This window comes from Bidens hawaiensis, unplaced genomic scaffold, assembly GCF_021521415.1.
Source record: "Bidens hawaiensis isolate Kalapana, Puna unplaced genomic scaffold, B.hawaiensis_p1.1 tig00012182_1, whole genome shotgun sequence".
Taxonomy (NCBI): Eukaryota; Viridiplantae; Streptophyta; class Magnoliopsida; order Asterales; family Asteraceae; genus Bidens; species Bidens hawaiensis.
The window spans coordinates 458,447-471,884 of record NW_027491980.1 but is presented as its reverse complement, the minus strand read 5'-3'; the positions used below and the strand labels follow the sequence as shown (position 1 = coordinate 471,884).

Genomic DNA, 13,438 nt, shown 5'->3' with positions numbered 1-13,438 from the left:
TTTTCATGTTAATAATAAAATGTATTTGATCCTGTTTTTATGTATGTATATGCTATATTATTTGGCACTTCATTGAATTTATTTTTATAATTAAAAATTTTAATTATTTCCATTCAAACCAAGTTATTTAATATTATTTTATAGTAATATAATCAATTCTTTATATTTTTTCTTAGGTTGATAGTATTTTTGTTTTAAGTTTTTCTGATTTATTTTATTAATTGGTACAATACAATTGTAAGGATAAGTGATTGTATAAAGGTGGATGATTAACAAATAAACTGCATTGGCGTTACCACTGAAAACATTGGCACCAGAAAAGCTAAGAATCTAGATCTAATAGCATGTTACAAATCCATGTTGTTTTAGCCAACATTAGCGATATCGAGCTTCGACATCAGACCGAGTAGTAACATGTTTAACTTAGAAGATCAAGAGCCGAGTACATTTCATATCAGCAAAGTGTTCAATAATTCATGTTTAATCTTATTGATAAATTTAGCATGCTTGTAAAATAAAAGAAGGGATTTATAGTTTTTAAAAGACTTATTGGTGTAAGATAAATTGTTTCATTTTAAATTTTTGTAAAATGAATGGGTTTTTATAACATTTAAAAATGAATCATTTTTTTATGGAGAGTTTACAAAGCAACACAGCTGTACAAAGCATCAAACAATAATGAATGACAAGATATGACCATAACCAGGGTGAATAAGTTGCAACCCAAACATTGTATAGAGCCCCACCACATGTAGATAAATAAATAGATTTCATGCCACCAACAAATGGCTCAAACAAACACCAAACCTTATAAAATCCTATATACACTTTAATTACCAGACGAAAATAAAACATCATGCTCCCTGAGACGCCTTTGGAAATTCGCCAAACGGTTTTGCAGTTGTGAGATGGCTGCAGCCTTCTGAGCCAAGATTGCGTTCAATTTTGCCACGTAGTCGTCTAGCTGGTTTCCTGGTTCATCCGCCTCCACCAGAAGGTCCATCTCCTACAATCACACCGAAGAAATAAACAAACTTATGGTTGAAATCCACCTTTTTAACACCAACTTGCTCGGTGCAAGTTGCATTTTACCTGGTCCCACTAGTTAACAGGGTATTAGGGGGTCCCGTGAGTTATCGTTACTAATAAAAAGGCACTTTTTTTAGAAATCGCTCATTTGTGCAAACTGGTTTTTAATAATCTAATGTATGATCCATTGGGCGATAAAAACCAATACACAGTTTAACAAATGACACTCCTAACTTTTACTTTTTTGTTGCCAAGAGCAATCGCAATGGCATAATCATCATTGATTTCGCTCACAATCATGATAATAAATGTAACCAACGAAATTGAGTGTAAAACAATGATGAGTATGCTATTGAGATTACTATCGGCAACAAAAAATTAAAGGTAAAAGTGTCATTGGTCAAACTATTAGTATGGATTATTATAGCGTCTTTCTATTTTAAATTGTCTCAAAATAGAGTGAACCTACTCCTGTGTACATCGTTAAAAATGTGTACTCAATAATAAACGTTATGAAATATGATATACTTTGTGATCTTATTATTAATATTATTATAATTAGTAGTAGTTTTTATATAACTGTTAAACTTTGATTTCCTTTATTTTGCTTTATTTTCCTTTATTTTGCTTCATACACATGTACTTAGAGCCGAGGGTCTCTCTGGAAGCCACCTCTTTATTCCTTTGGATAGAGGTACGGTTTGCCTACATCCCACCCTCCCCAGACCCTACTTATAGCTTTGCTGTCGGTGGAATTTTACTGGGCATGATTGATTGATTGAAATATGATATACCACTCTAACGATATCCATGGTATCCTCGACTTGTTTCCGGTGAGCATTTACAAGATCTTCCTCCTCCTGAGATTGACATACAAATTTTCATCTTATAATGTCAATACAAAAAAATAATCAATGTCGAACATAGAATTCATGCAAAATGTATACCTGTAAAAGGGCGGTCAACTCATCATCAGGGTTCAAGTTTCTTGATTCAGATTTAGGTGGTGGCTCCTTTGACTTTGTTTGACCATTGATTCTCCTGTTCTTATCTTGTGCATTTGAGAAGTTATATGCTTCGGTTCTTGTGTTATTATTCTTCCATGATGGCTGCTGCAGCTCAGGTTCATAGAACTCTTCTGTAGTGTCATAATCATCTTCATCAGCTTGTTCGGGAAATGAATCGACCATGTTGTCTTCATAGGATGGAACACGGGGTAAAACAGTAGTAGACATCGACACTGCTGTTGATTCCTTGGAATTAAAACTTGAAGCTAATGTGTCTTTTTTGTTCCCTTTTGAAAGGCTTTTCACTCTGTTATATTAACAGCAATACAACTGTTATTAAAGGTTGATTCGGTTTGTGTATAATCTCTAGTCATCGAGTCAAATAAGAACAAAATAACCCGTCGAAAAGTTGTCCAAAGTGTATTTTCAACCTGACTCAGTTGACCATTACCAAAAATTATGCGTTTTGACCGATCACCCAACGTGGATTTTTAAAGCATGCAGCCTCATAAACTATTTAATTAAAAAAAACAAAAATTATATTGTAATAATACTGTATTGTGATCATATTTAACACAACACTTATTTATAAGTTTTAGAAATTTGAAAGAATAATGCATATATAGGCCACCCAAGGTATTTTAATATTTACATGAAAACCACCCAAAGATCTAAACAGCATTACCAGCACCAAATTATCATTTTGGTTTTCTTTATGATAATTTGAGCAAAAAATTTGCCGGAAAGTTGTGAAATGACAAAAGTGCCCCTAACTTTAAATCTTTTGCCACGTCTAGAGTTGCAAAATAACAAAAATGTTCCTTAATATACTCAAAACAGTTATGGTCAATCAATTTATAGTTGATTCTTTTCGGTAGACTCAGATTTTTAAAATGTGACAAAAGCTATAAAGTTAGGAGCATTTTTGTCATTTACTATTTTCCAGCTAGTTCTTTGACGATTAAATACCATATACTAGTAATTATAAATTTATATTTACCTGTCAGCATAGCGTAAGGTATTAAGTGTATGCTCACAAGATCCAGCATTTGGTGAAATGCAAGAAATCATAACCGTTCGAGAATTTCCAACAAACGAATCCCTCAAAACTTCAGTTAATTTACTGCCTCTAAAAGGAATATGGCCCTGGTCATTATCAAGAGCTCTAATACATTCCTTCAATGCAAGCAAACTTTTATTAATCTCAGCACCTTCCATTCTGCATTACATATTTCAAATCCCACATTGAAAAATATCCAATAATTTAAATGGTTAAATCAATATACAAAAATATTGTATAAAAAGGTTACCTTGTTTGTTTATCATTGTCTGTAGTGTCGGCACCACGTTCACTTCCAGCAAGATCTATGAAGGAGAGTTTGCCAACAACTCTAGGAGGTTTAGTTTCACTTCCATCAACGGATCTTTTGACAACAAGTTGAAGAATCGCGTGTGATCTAGAAGATTCTTCATTGGCACCAGTTGTTCCGGTGCTTCTTGTTGCATTCCCTCTTTCGATTAGCTCCTTGATTGTTTCAACATCTGAGACTTTGTATTCTTGCAGCCCGACAATGCATACTTGTTTACTACAGTCTTCTCGCATGCACAATTTTCTGCAAAAAGAATCAAATCACTTTTCCTTAAAAGTTAAAACTAGAAGTGATGCGTGATATGAATAATCATAATAAGATAGTTGTAATACAATGTGTTGTAGGAGATGGTGTTTGGGGCTCACAATAATCGGATTTCAGTTGTTTTTCAGTGTTTGACAAATTCTAGTAATTAAAGTAATAAATATATAAAACCAAAACAAACATTCATATATAATTGAGATATTCGAGTATAAAATTGACAAGTTAATCTTTTTTATTTTACTGGGTTCATGGTATATCAAAACCAATGAGTGTTACATGAATAATCACAATAAGATGATTGTAATAAAATGTGTTGCAGCCTTGTAGGAGAGGGTGTTTGGACTTTGGATGTACTTCTCCCGTTTGAAGTTGAAATAGTTATATAATAAGTTGTTGAGTTTTTGGCAAATTCCAATAACTAAGGGAAGTAATAAATAATGATCAGGAACAGGCGATTTTATATATTTTTGAGATATTCAAGTCTAACATATGATACTTTATTATTTTTATAAACTGGCATAATATAATTGTAATATTTGATAATAATTTTAAAAATTAATAAATAATTGCAAATATAGGTACATCATGTAAATGCAGGTAATTGGCATTTGTTAAATATGTTTTGTCACAGCAAACTAATAACCGGACAATTAGATTAAAATTACCAAAACAGGCATCCTTATACGTTTTTGAAGTATTCACATCTAAAAATGACAACTTATTGTTTGTCAACTATAATAATGCTTCTAAATTTTCATAAACATTTGTTAATTAAAAGTAAGTAATCCACTTATCTTGTATAATCGCAGTAATATTTCTATGTTTTTAGAAGTGCTATTTAACCATGAAAATGTGGGTAAATAAGTTACATTGATCTTTCTTAAATAATATATTCTGTTGCGGAGGATATAAAACTAACTTTTGAAGAAGCAGATAACTAGATTAGTCACAGAACTTACTTTCTATCATTTAGAAGATCATAAAGTTTCCCACCATAGATCTCAAAGAAGCTGAAATACAACTGAAAACCTTGGCTCCGGTATGTATGATTTACAAGCCTTAAGATATCCCTAGACGCTTTCAAAGGTAAGGGTTTCATTGTAAAAGTCTTCCCACTTCCTGAACAATAATTTGTAGTTAAAAATCGTACCATTTTAAAATAAATGTTATTTAAACCTTGAGTACCTGTTTGTCCATATGCAAAGCATGTAGCTTTCGTACGTTGGAATATTATTGGAACAATAGGCTCGACAGTTTCATGATAAACCTACGAAAACAAAAATGAAAGAATTATAAGCCTCTCTCTCTATATATATATGCATATAATAATTTACGTACCTCATCATTAGAAACCTCCTCATTTAATACTGCATCAAACACAAATCCATGCTTCTCCATGTACTCCGTAAGATCAACCTGCAGGATGGCGAGCTTAGGTTGGTAAGTTATAATGATGACCCCAAAATTACCAATGAGATTGATGAGAAACATGCAGTTATATGCAGTTTTTGACTACTGTTGACTCATTTGAAAACATGATAACTTCAGATAACCTTGAGTTTTGTCTCGTGAACTGTAAGGCTATTGGAATGGGGCTCCACAGTGATTATATCTTCCTCGTTCTTTGCTAATTCTTTTTTGTTTAATGGTCTCTTCCGCACCTGAAATTTAATCGTTATTACACACTTCAAAACAACAGATATTGTTATTTAACAATATTAACTACAAGTGATCAGTTAGATACTAACATCAAAATACATCAATTACTGTTGTACTGAGATAGCTAAATTGTTGAAACAGGATCAACATACCACAACTTTGATCTTAGCAACATTGCTCGCCTTCTCTTTTTCTGGAGCAAAACTTTTCAAAACATTGTTATCTGGCACACCTCGAGATTTACTAGCCTGTTTGCTATTCCCAAAATATGTCTCTGCGTCATCAAAGCTTCTGCCACCATAAGCTCCTCCGGTTACTGGCATCCGTTGGCATATTAATAAACAAAAGCTTCAGAGTAAAACCTTTATATTATTGATATTAACAGAAAACAGATAAAATCAAATCCTATTATATTATTGATATTATCCCCTTTTGGCATCAATTATAAAATCTTAAGCAACGCCTGCACTTATTACAAATCCATCAAATACATGAATTTAACAGATATTGCATATAGGACTGATTGAACTTCGAATGTGCAATTTGGAAGTGATAATTAAACAATAAAGGATCAGATCAATAGATTATCACAACTAGTGAGTAAATTTTGGAATCAAAAGTAAAATCTGTGAACTCAATAAGTTATCCAAGAATGCCACAAAACATGTTGGAATCAGGCCCCGAAGACAACACTAGCACTACTCTTTCTTTTATTCAATAAATTGCACACCAGTCACATAGCCAGATAGCCCTAACCATCTATTTATATTATTTAACTTCCTAAACATACCAAGACTCGAACTCATAATATCTAGTAATGCAAAGTTGCAAACAACTACATAAACATGCAATTAAATCAAACTATTAGACCGATAAACATACTAATAAATGAAACCTGTCTCTTAACTCTTTTATACCTCGGATATCAGTTCCGTATCAAACGAATGCAGATCCAAGAGTCCAGGACTAAATCCACTGGGATCATCGCCACCGTTCTTCTTCAAACGCGACGGCGGCGTCAACGGCTCCGCAAACAAGTCACTCCCGCCGCTTAACGACCTCTGAGTACCAATACTCCTGTTATTATTATTATTATTATTATTATTATTATACATTCTCGAACCCTGACCTCCTAATCCTCCACCATAGTAACCAAAGTCCTGCTACTCAATTAATTAACAAACAATCAACAATTATTTTACATTCATGACATTAAAACCTAAAACCAGATCTGACATCTGGAGCTTAACAAATATAACAAATACAATAAGCTAGCATGAGAATTGAGAAATGAAACTGAAATTGATAACTAATTAACTATAACTATTAACTACACTTACAGATAAGTTATTATTATTATTATTGGCGGATTGAAGCCATCTGGCGTTAGATGAGGAAGATGTGACTTCCAAAAGGTTATCGGAGTACTGGCGGTGGTGATGAGCACCGGATCGTGGTTGGCCGTGTCTACCAACCGCAGCATTCATAGTGATCAAATGCAAACCCTAACAGGTGATTTGAGGTGATGGTGATGGAGTGAGTGATTGGGTTTTGAAATGAAATGATGCAGGGGTCAATGAGGTTGTTGATTTGGTCAGTATTTTGAATTTAAGTTGTCCGTGACATGTGGTGGTGTCTGTAGGTGATTTGTGTTCGTTATAACAGTCCTTCCACTATACACGTTAAGCATCTGTTGGAAAAATTTTAAATGGATTTCATTTTTATCCTCACAAACTTTATATTTTAAAAAGAGGGGATGTCATAAAATAATAATCAAGTTTTAAAAGTATTTTAATTGGTTATTTATAATAATTTTTTTAAATCAGGTCACTAAATCTTTAAATCGAGTCTCACTGAATTTTTTGTGCGTCAAGAAAGAAATGAAGAATAAGATGTGGGTGTCGGAATTTGTAATATATGTATGTAAATTTAAAAAATTAAAAAAACGCTAATTATATTAAAATTTTAAAAAAATAAAAAATAATTTTACGTCACCGTTCAACGTCAGCGTAAAAAAAGATAAAAAGATTTTCTTTATGAAATAAAAAATGAAAGGGCTAAAAAACATGTTAAAACGTTTAATTTAATAAAATATAAATGTTGAGTGATTTAATTATAACACTTTTTAAACTTAAGTGACCTAATTGAAACACTTTTGAAACTTTGTTACTATTTTATGAAATTGTCCTTCAAAAAAATGTCTCATTCAAACACATCTTTGACAATATGTTAAACACGTCGTTAAAGACATGTTAAACTTTCTAACACATAATCAAATATGTTTTAGACCTTTAAGCACGTGGTCACAATGACCAAATATAAAACTTTCCTTTTGTGTTTTATATGAGCTATTTTATAACTTACTATTATTATTTTCTATGTTTTGGTCCGTATTGGCCTTTGAAATTTCAACCAATCAATAAAGTTGTCAAATTATTTATCACATAATTAAAAACATGATTTCAAAGGCTCTTTTTATTATCGTTCCGAGCCTCGAAATTTTAAAGGATTCTCGGATACGGCCCTGGGCATCGGTTTCGTCTTCCGCCTTGGTTTAAAAAAGCAAGTAACGCCATTGAGACGATATGGTCTAAAACTGATAAACAAAGTGTAAAAGTGTGTCGCTTTTCGCCGGTAATGTGCTTACGTATCTCTTTATATTTCTCATAGGTTTTTAGCATCTTTTACCCAAATCTTAGCTAAATATAAGCTTTATATATGACTTAGTAGTATTAAAGTAATTATATATATATATATATATGTATATGTATATATATGGGAGGGATATTTTGAGAACCATGTTGAGTTTTAAGAATTTAATAACTCTATTCTTAGCCACACATTTTATTAAATGAATTGGATTGTGTGGTTGAGATTAAATCTGACTAAAAAGTCAAAGTATGAGAGAGAATAAAGTTGTAAGTGATTACACTAATTTTTACGTCCGCTACACATGTGTAATAAGTCGACTCGGCGCGTAAAAAATTCTGTAATTTTTTTACGTATATGTAACCTACATATATTACGCATGTGTAAAAAAAATTTCGAAAAAAAATTTGTTACACTGAGTTCTTTCGAGTTCTTAAAACTCAAAGGGGTTCTCATTTGAAATCTCCCCTATATATATATATATATAAATTAGTGAAAATCATTCACATTACTATTTTTTCTAAAATTAATGGTTGTAGGTAGGCGTTGTGTAACATGGCATGATCACCTTGAAAACCATATTTTCTTGAGATGTGACGACTCATCGTAGATCGATATTCATATATAAACATACTGTATGTCCCAGTTACGCTGAAGTCATATACTAAAATAAACCATATCTTAACAAAGTATAGCCCTCAACTACAAAGAATGATGTTATCATGCTATTTTCATATTTCACTTTCACTGAAATATGAATAAAAATCTAGTTGTATGAAGAAAGTAAGAAAGACATGATGATGTGATACAAGGATGTTTTTTATATTTAAAAGAAAAAGAAAAAACTATTTATCATTTTAAAGCAACCAAGTTTGAGATCATGTGCATTGTGGCAGCTCAAACTTGATTCACGAAGGAACCCTCATGTTGTCGATGGATACCTCACGTGAAAACCCTTAAACCCGCACGTTTTGTTAGGGACACGGCAAAACTTGGTCGATATAGGTTCGGACATTCTAAAAGTTTTATAGCCAAGTTAAATCTAAAACTTTTGATGTTAAAAGTCGGGATGTTTCCAACTTAAAAACTTTGGTCAATTTGAAAAACTAAAACTTTTTAAGTTGCCAATTAATATAATAATAATAATAATAATAATAATAATAATAATAATAATAATAATAATAATATCAAATGCAAGCAAAAAGATTGCACCATGTAAAATTGTGAAAGTGGTACACAATAACAGTTGGTCATGTAAACGACTAAACGTTGTACGTTCAAACGAAAATTAAAATGTGAGACTACGGCAAAAAGAAAATAAAATACGTACGAGTTGTTGAAATTAGGCCTGTAAACAAACCGAACGTTCGGTGAACTATTCGTGAACCGTTCGGCGGGAAGTTCGTTTATGTTCGTTTATTTAATAAACGAACGAACACGAACAAAATATTTGTGTTCGTTTAATTAACGAACGAACATGAACACATGTTCCGTTCGTTCATTTATGTTCACGAACGTTCATTTATGTTCGTTTATTTATGTTCGTTTGTGTCTGTTTATTTATGTTCGTTTATGTATTAATAGAAAATAATTAATTATTATCTGCATGAGTCATCTAATTAAAGATTTTATATTTTTTTAATTTGAGTTTATTTAAGTGTTTTTATTTATGTTCGTTTATGTTTGTTTGTGTTTATTTATATTTGTTCATCTATGTTCATTTATGTTTATTTATCTTTGTTCAGTTATGTTCGTTTAGATTATAAACAAATGAACATAAATGAACACAAATGTTCATTTTTTTTAAATAAACGAAAATGAATATAAATTTTTGTTCGATTAGTTGTTCGTATTTGTTTAAAGTTAAATGAGCGAACACGAACATACCCTTGTTTGTGTTTGTTCGATTTGTTTACAGGATTTTATCATTCACATTGATGAACGCGCCAGTCTCAGTTTCTAGATTCTGTTGATTTTTATTTGTGTTCGTCTGTGTTCTTGACCCGTTCGTGAACGCATTCATTTCCTTAATGAACGAACAAGAGCATAAAATCGTGTTCGTGAACATGTTATTTTCTTAACGAACGAACATGAACAAGGCCTTGTTCATATTCGTTCGGTTCGTTTATAGCCCTAGTTGAAATGCTAAAATGATAAAAAGTTGATAAAAAGACATAATCACATAAAAACATAGATTATGCTAGTCATTGTATTTCATGTAAGTGTCAATTTTTGTTTGTTGATTCTAACATTCCTTGTCGTTAAAAACTTAAAACTGTAAGAAAAATTATATAATTTATTCTGTTTCGAAATAAATGAGTTTTTTTTTTCTTGAAAAAATAACATGAAATCAAATACTATGTACTAGGGGTGAGCAAATTAACCGTCGCCAACCATTAACCAAATCATAACCGACATAGCCGAACCGATTTTAACTGATATAACCGGCGGGTCAGTCTAAAGATTTTTGAAAACCGCCAAATACATTTCGGTTTTGGTTATTGATAGTATCAAATCCGCATAACCAAACCGCCCCCTTTATTATACTATGACCGTATGAATCGACAAACATGTTTGAGAATTGGGATCAATGTCATAATTAGAGACATTTTTTTACTCTTTAGCTTTAATTTCTTTTAGTAGCATATCTCAACAAACTACATAAATTGGGCCGATAATAATGGCAGCTGCCAATTGATATTCACATTCACTAAATTGATTAGAAATTCCATTTCCATCCATAATCTGAATTCCATAATCAGAGGCGTTGAGAGATCGAACTATTTCAATATCAGAATATTAATCAAACGATGACCCAATTCATAATCAAAATCTCGTCATCGACTTCACTGTTAAAGACATCGAACATCTAATAGTTGAAGACGGTGACTGATTTTACATTATGTTAATTTCTCATTTGATTTCATTTGTTATTAATATTATGGATTATGTATTTTGTTGGACTGTCATGTCTTTTTTCTTTTTTTTTTGTAGTATTTGGTACAGAAGTTTTAGGCCTAGTTATATATATATATATATATATATATATATATATATATTGTCACGGCTAACCGACCCATAACTTTTAAAACCGACTAATCAAAGCCGCCATACCGGATCGGTCATGGTTATGGTTTTCTATTAACCGGCATGCTGGTTATGGTTATGGGTTTTACCAAAACCCGTCCCATGCATACCCCTACTATGTAAGTAATTTTCAATCAAAGAATTATTTAATTGTGTAGAATCGATTAAAATGATTGTTTAAATGATTTATCATAAAAATGCCCCATATAAACAATAACGTCATATGCCCACATGGTGTGCGGGCCACGTCTTTCTGCCCCGGATCTAGGGGTACATTTCCAATATCATTAAATACTATTTTAATATTTTTCGCCGCTCAATAATTTGTTTTTTTCATTAAAAATATTTATTTTAATATACCATCTCTCTATTGAGTAAAATCAACCAATGTACGTATTGTGTTTTTATTATTAGTTAAGTAATTTAGAAAATATTACTGACCAGTGTTTTAAAAACTGGTACGTACCGGTCGGTTGAATCGTTAAAGAAACATATATTTAGAGCATGTATTTTTTGGGTGGTTTGTTTGAGACATCGTGCCGTTGTTTTTTTTATCAGTTTAAACCGAAATCGGTTTTAAACCCAAGAGATATTTTACATTTTTTACGGCCTATATTTTTCAAAAATGACTTTAACCTAGCGGATATAATTGAAACGAGTAAACACAATAAATGACAATTCGCTAATCCACCAATTTTGTATCCTGTATCCTGCAAATCCAATGTTGGTTTTTTTTACATCTTTTATAATTGATTAAGTTTATATACAAAGTACAAACTTTTTGTTTGACTAAATCATTGTTCATGTGATGTTTATTAATGTACTTTTGGATTACTTTTTAAGTTGAAGTTGTATTTATATGGAATTACAAGGTAAATTATTTAACCCGGTTGAACCTCCCGATACATCACCGTTCAACCAGTTACACCATTTTTTAATCAAATCCAGTACGAGTAAAATACAAGTTTTTAAATTTATGATTAATATTTAAAACAAGTTGTATAGTTATTAAATACAAGTTTAGACTTAAATAATAATAATAATAATACATGATGTTATATGTCGATATGGACTTCAAAAGTTCCATTGTCATTAGACTAAAGGATATAGATACCATTTTGTTTTCCACTTTACAATGCTACGCGAGCGTCACATCATACTCTACTTCTTTTCATTATCTTTCACAATACCATGGAAATGGTTACCAATTCACCAACATACCACTTTCCTCCTTTTTTAAATAAAATAACATTATTTATAAAATAAAACTAATTTAATATAATTAAATAAATTGTGTGAATAAAAACGAAAGAACCGAACTAGACTCGTCACGTACAATGCATTCTCTCCATTTTAGGTTTTTAATAATTCTGATATAACTAAAATAAAACATCTAATTATATATTATATATTATGTATAAAAAGAAATTTATGGTTCAATAATAATAATAATAATAGTATAAGTGATAATAATACTAGATTTTAATAATATAAATATAAACAAACACCCCAACTCTTCTCCATTTCTCCAAACATCCCACCAACTCTTCTTCATTTATCCAAAATCCTTGTCTTCTTCATCTCTCCCTCAATCTGTTCACAACATCCAGCTCTCTCTCTCTCTCTCTCTCTCTCATAATATTTATTAAAAAAACAATTAAACAAAATATAAAAGGTTTAAAGGAGGAAGTGAGCGGAAATTCTATCGGCATTTTTGCCATCAAAAATTCACCGTGGGTGGCGCCGACGTGACTGGGGCGGTGTTCACCGCCGGCACCGCTAGCCACATAAGCTCCTTCACCGGCATCCCGGCATCCACACCTTACAGCCTTATAGCAATATACTTTATGAATAGAGTTATATCTCCATCACCATCTAATAATTGAAATGCAGTGTTTTCAAATCAACTCATACCATATTAGTTTGATAAATAAAATAAAAGGATTAGATAATTTTTTTTTCCAAACCAACACGACTTGTTAATTTGTTATTCAACCCACCTGTTTTATCAACTCTTAATGGTTTTAAATTTTAATCAAAATCCTTAAAGTAAAGGATTTTTAAAGGTCTAGCTTCATTCTAATTCACTTAATATGTCATATCATTCTAATTAAGTTACTATGTCATGTTTAGTTATCTATAACATATGACCCCAATGAACCATGGTATTGAACACGTTAACACAAAAATGATATACTGAAGAGGTAGGTCCCAGCAGAGCCCAGTTGGACCCGCAAGACTCACCTTGAACAGGGACGTCTGCGCAACGACCAACTGTTCCCGCAGGACCCACCATGCTCAGATAACCTTACGCGCAGCACGCCAGCTGTACCCGCAGGAAAAGCCTCCCAATGGTGAAGTATACCGCCTGTT

General features: G+C 31.8%; 1 protein-coding gene across 1 annotated transcript; it reads right to left on the bottom strand.

The window, feature by feature from the left end:
• Positions 1 to 670: 670 nt before the first annotated feature.
• LOC143540184 (kinesin-like protein KIN-13B) lies at positions 671 to 5,652 on the bottom strand. The gene is made up of 10 exons (XM_077033317.1): positions 5,482 to 5,652; positions 5,224 to 5,331; positions 5,009 to 5,086; positions 4,856 to 4,937; positions 4,630 to 4,789; positions 3,347 to 3,649; positions 3,037 to 3,255; positions 1,977 to 2,343; positions 1,824 to 1,889; positions 671 to 1,006 (listed from the first exon to the last, which is right to left on the bottom strand). The coding sequence occupies exons 1-10, from the start codon at positions 5,650 to 5,652 to the stop codon at positions 830 to 832; spliced, it is 1,731 nt and encodes a 576-aa protein (XP_076889432.1). The 3' UTR covers positions 671 to 829.
• Positions 5,653 to 13,438: the final 7,786 nt, after the last annotated feature.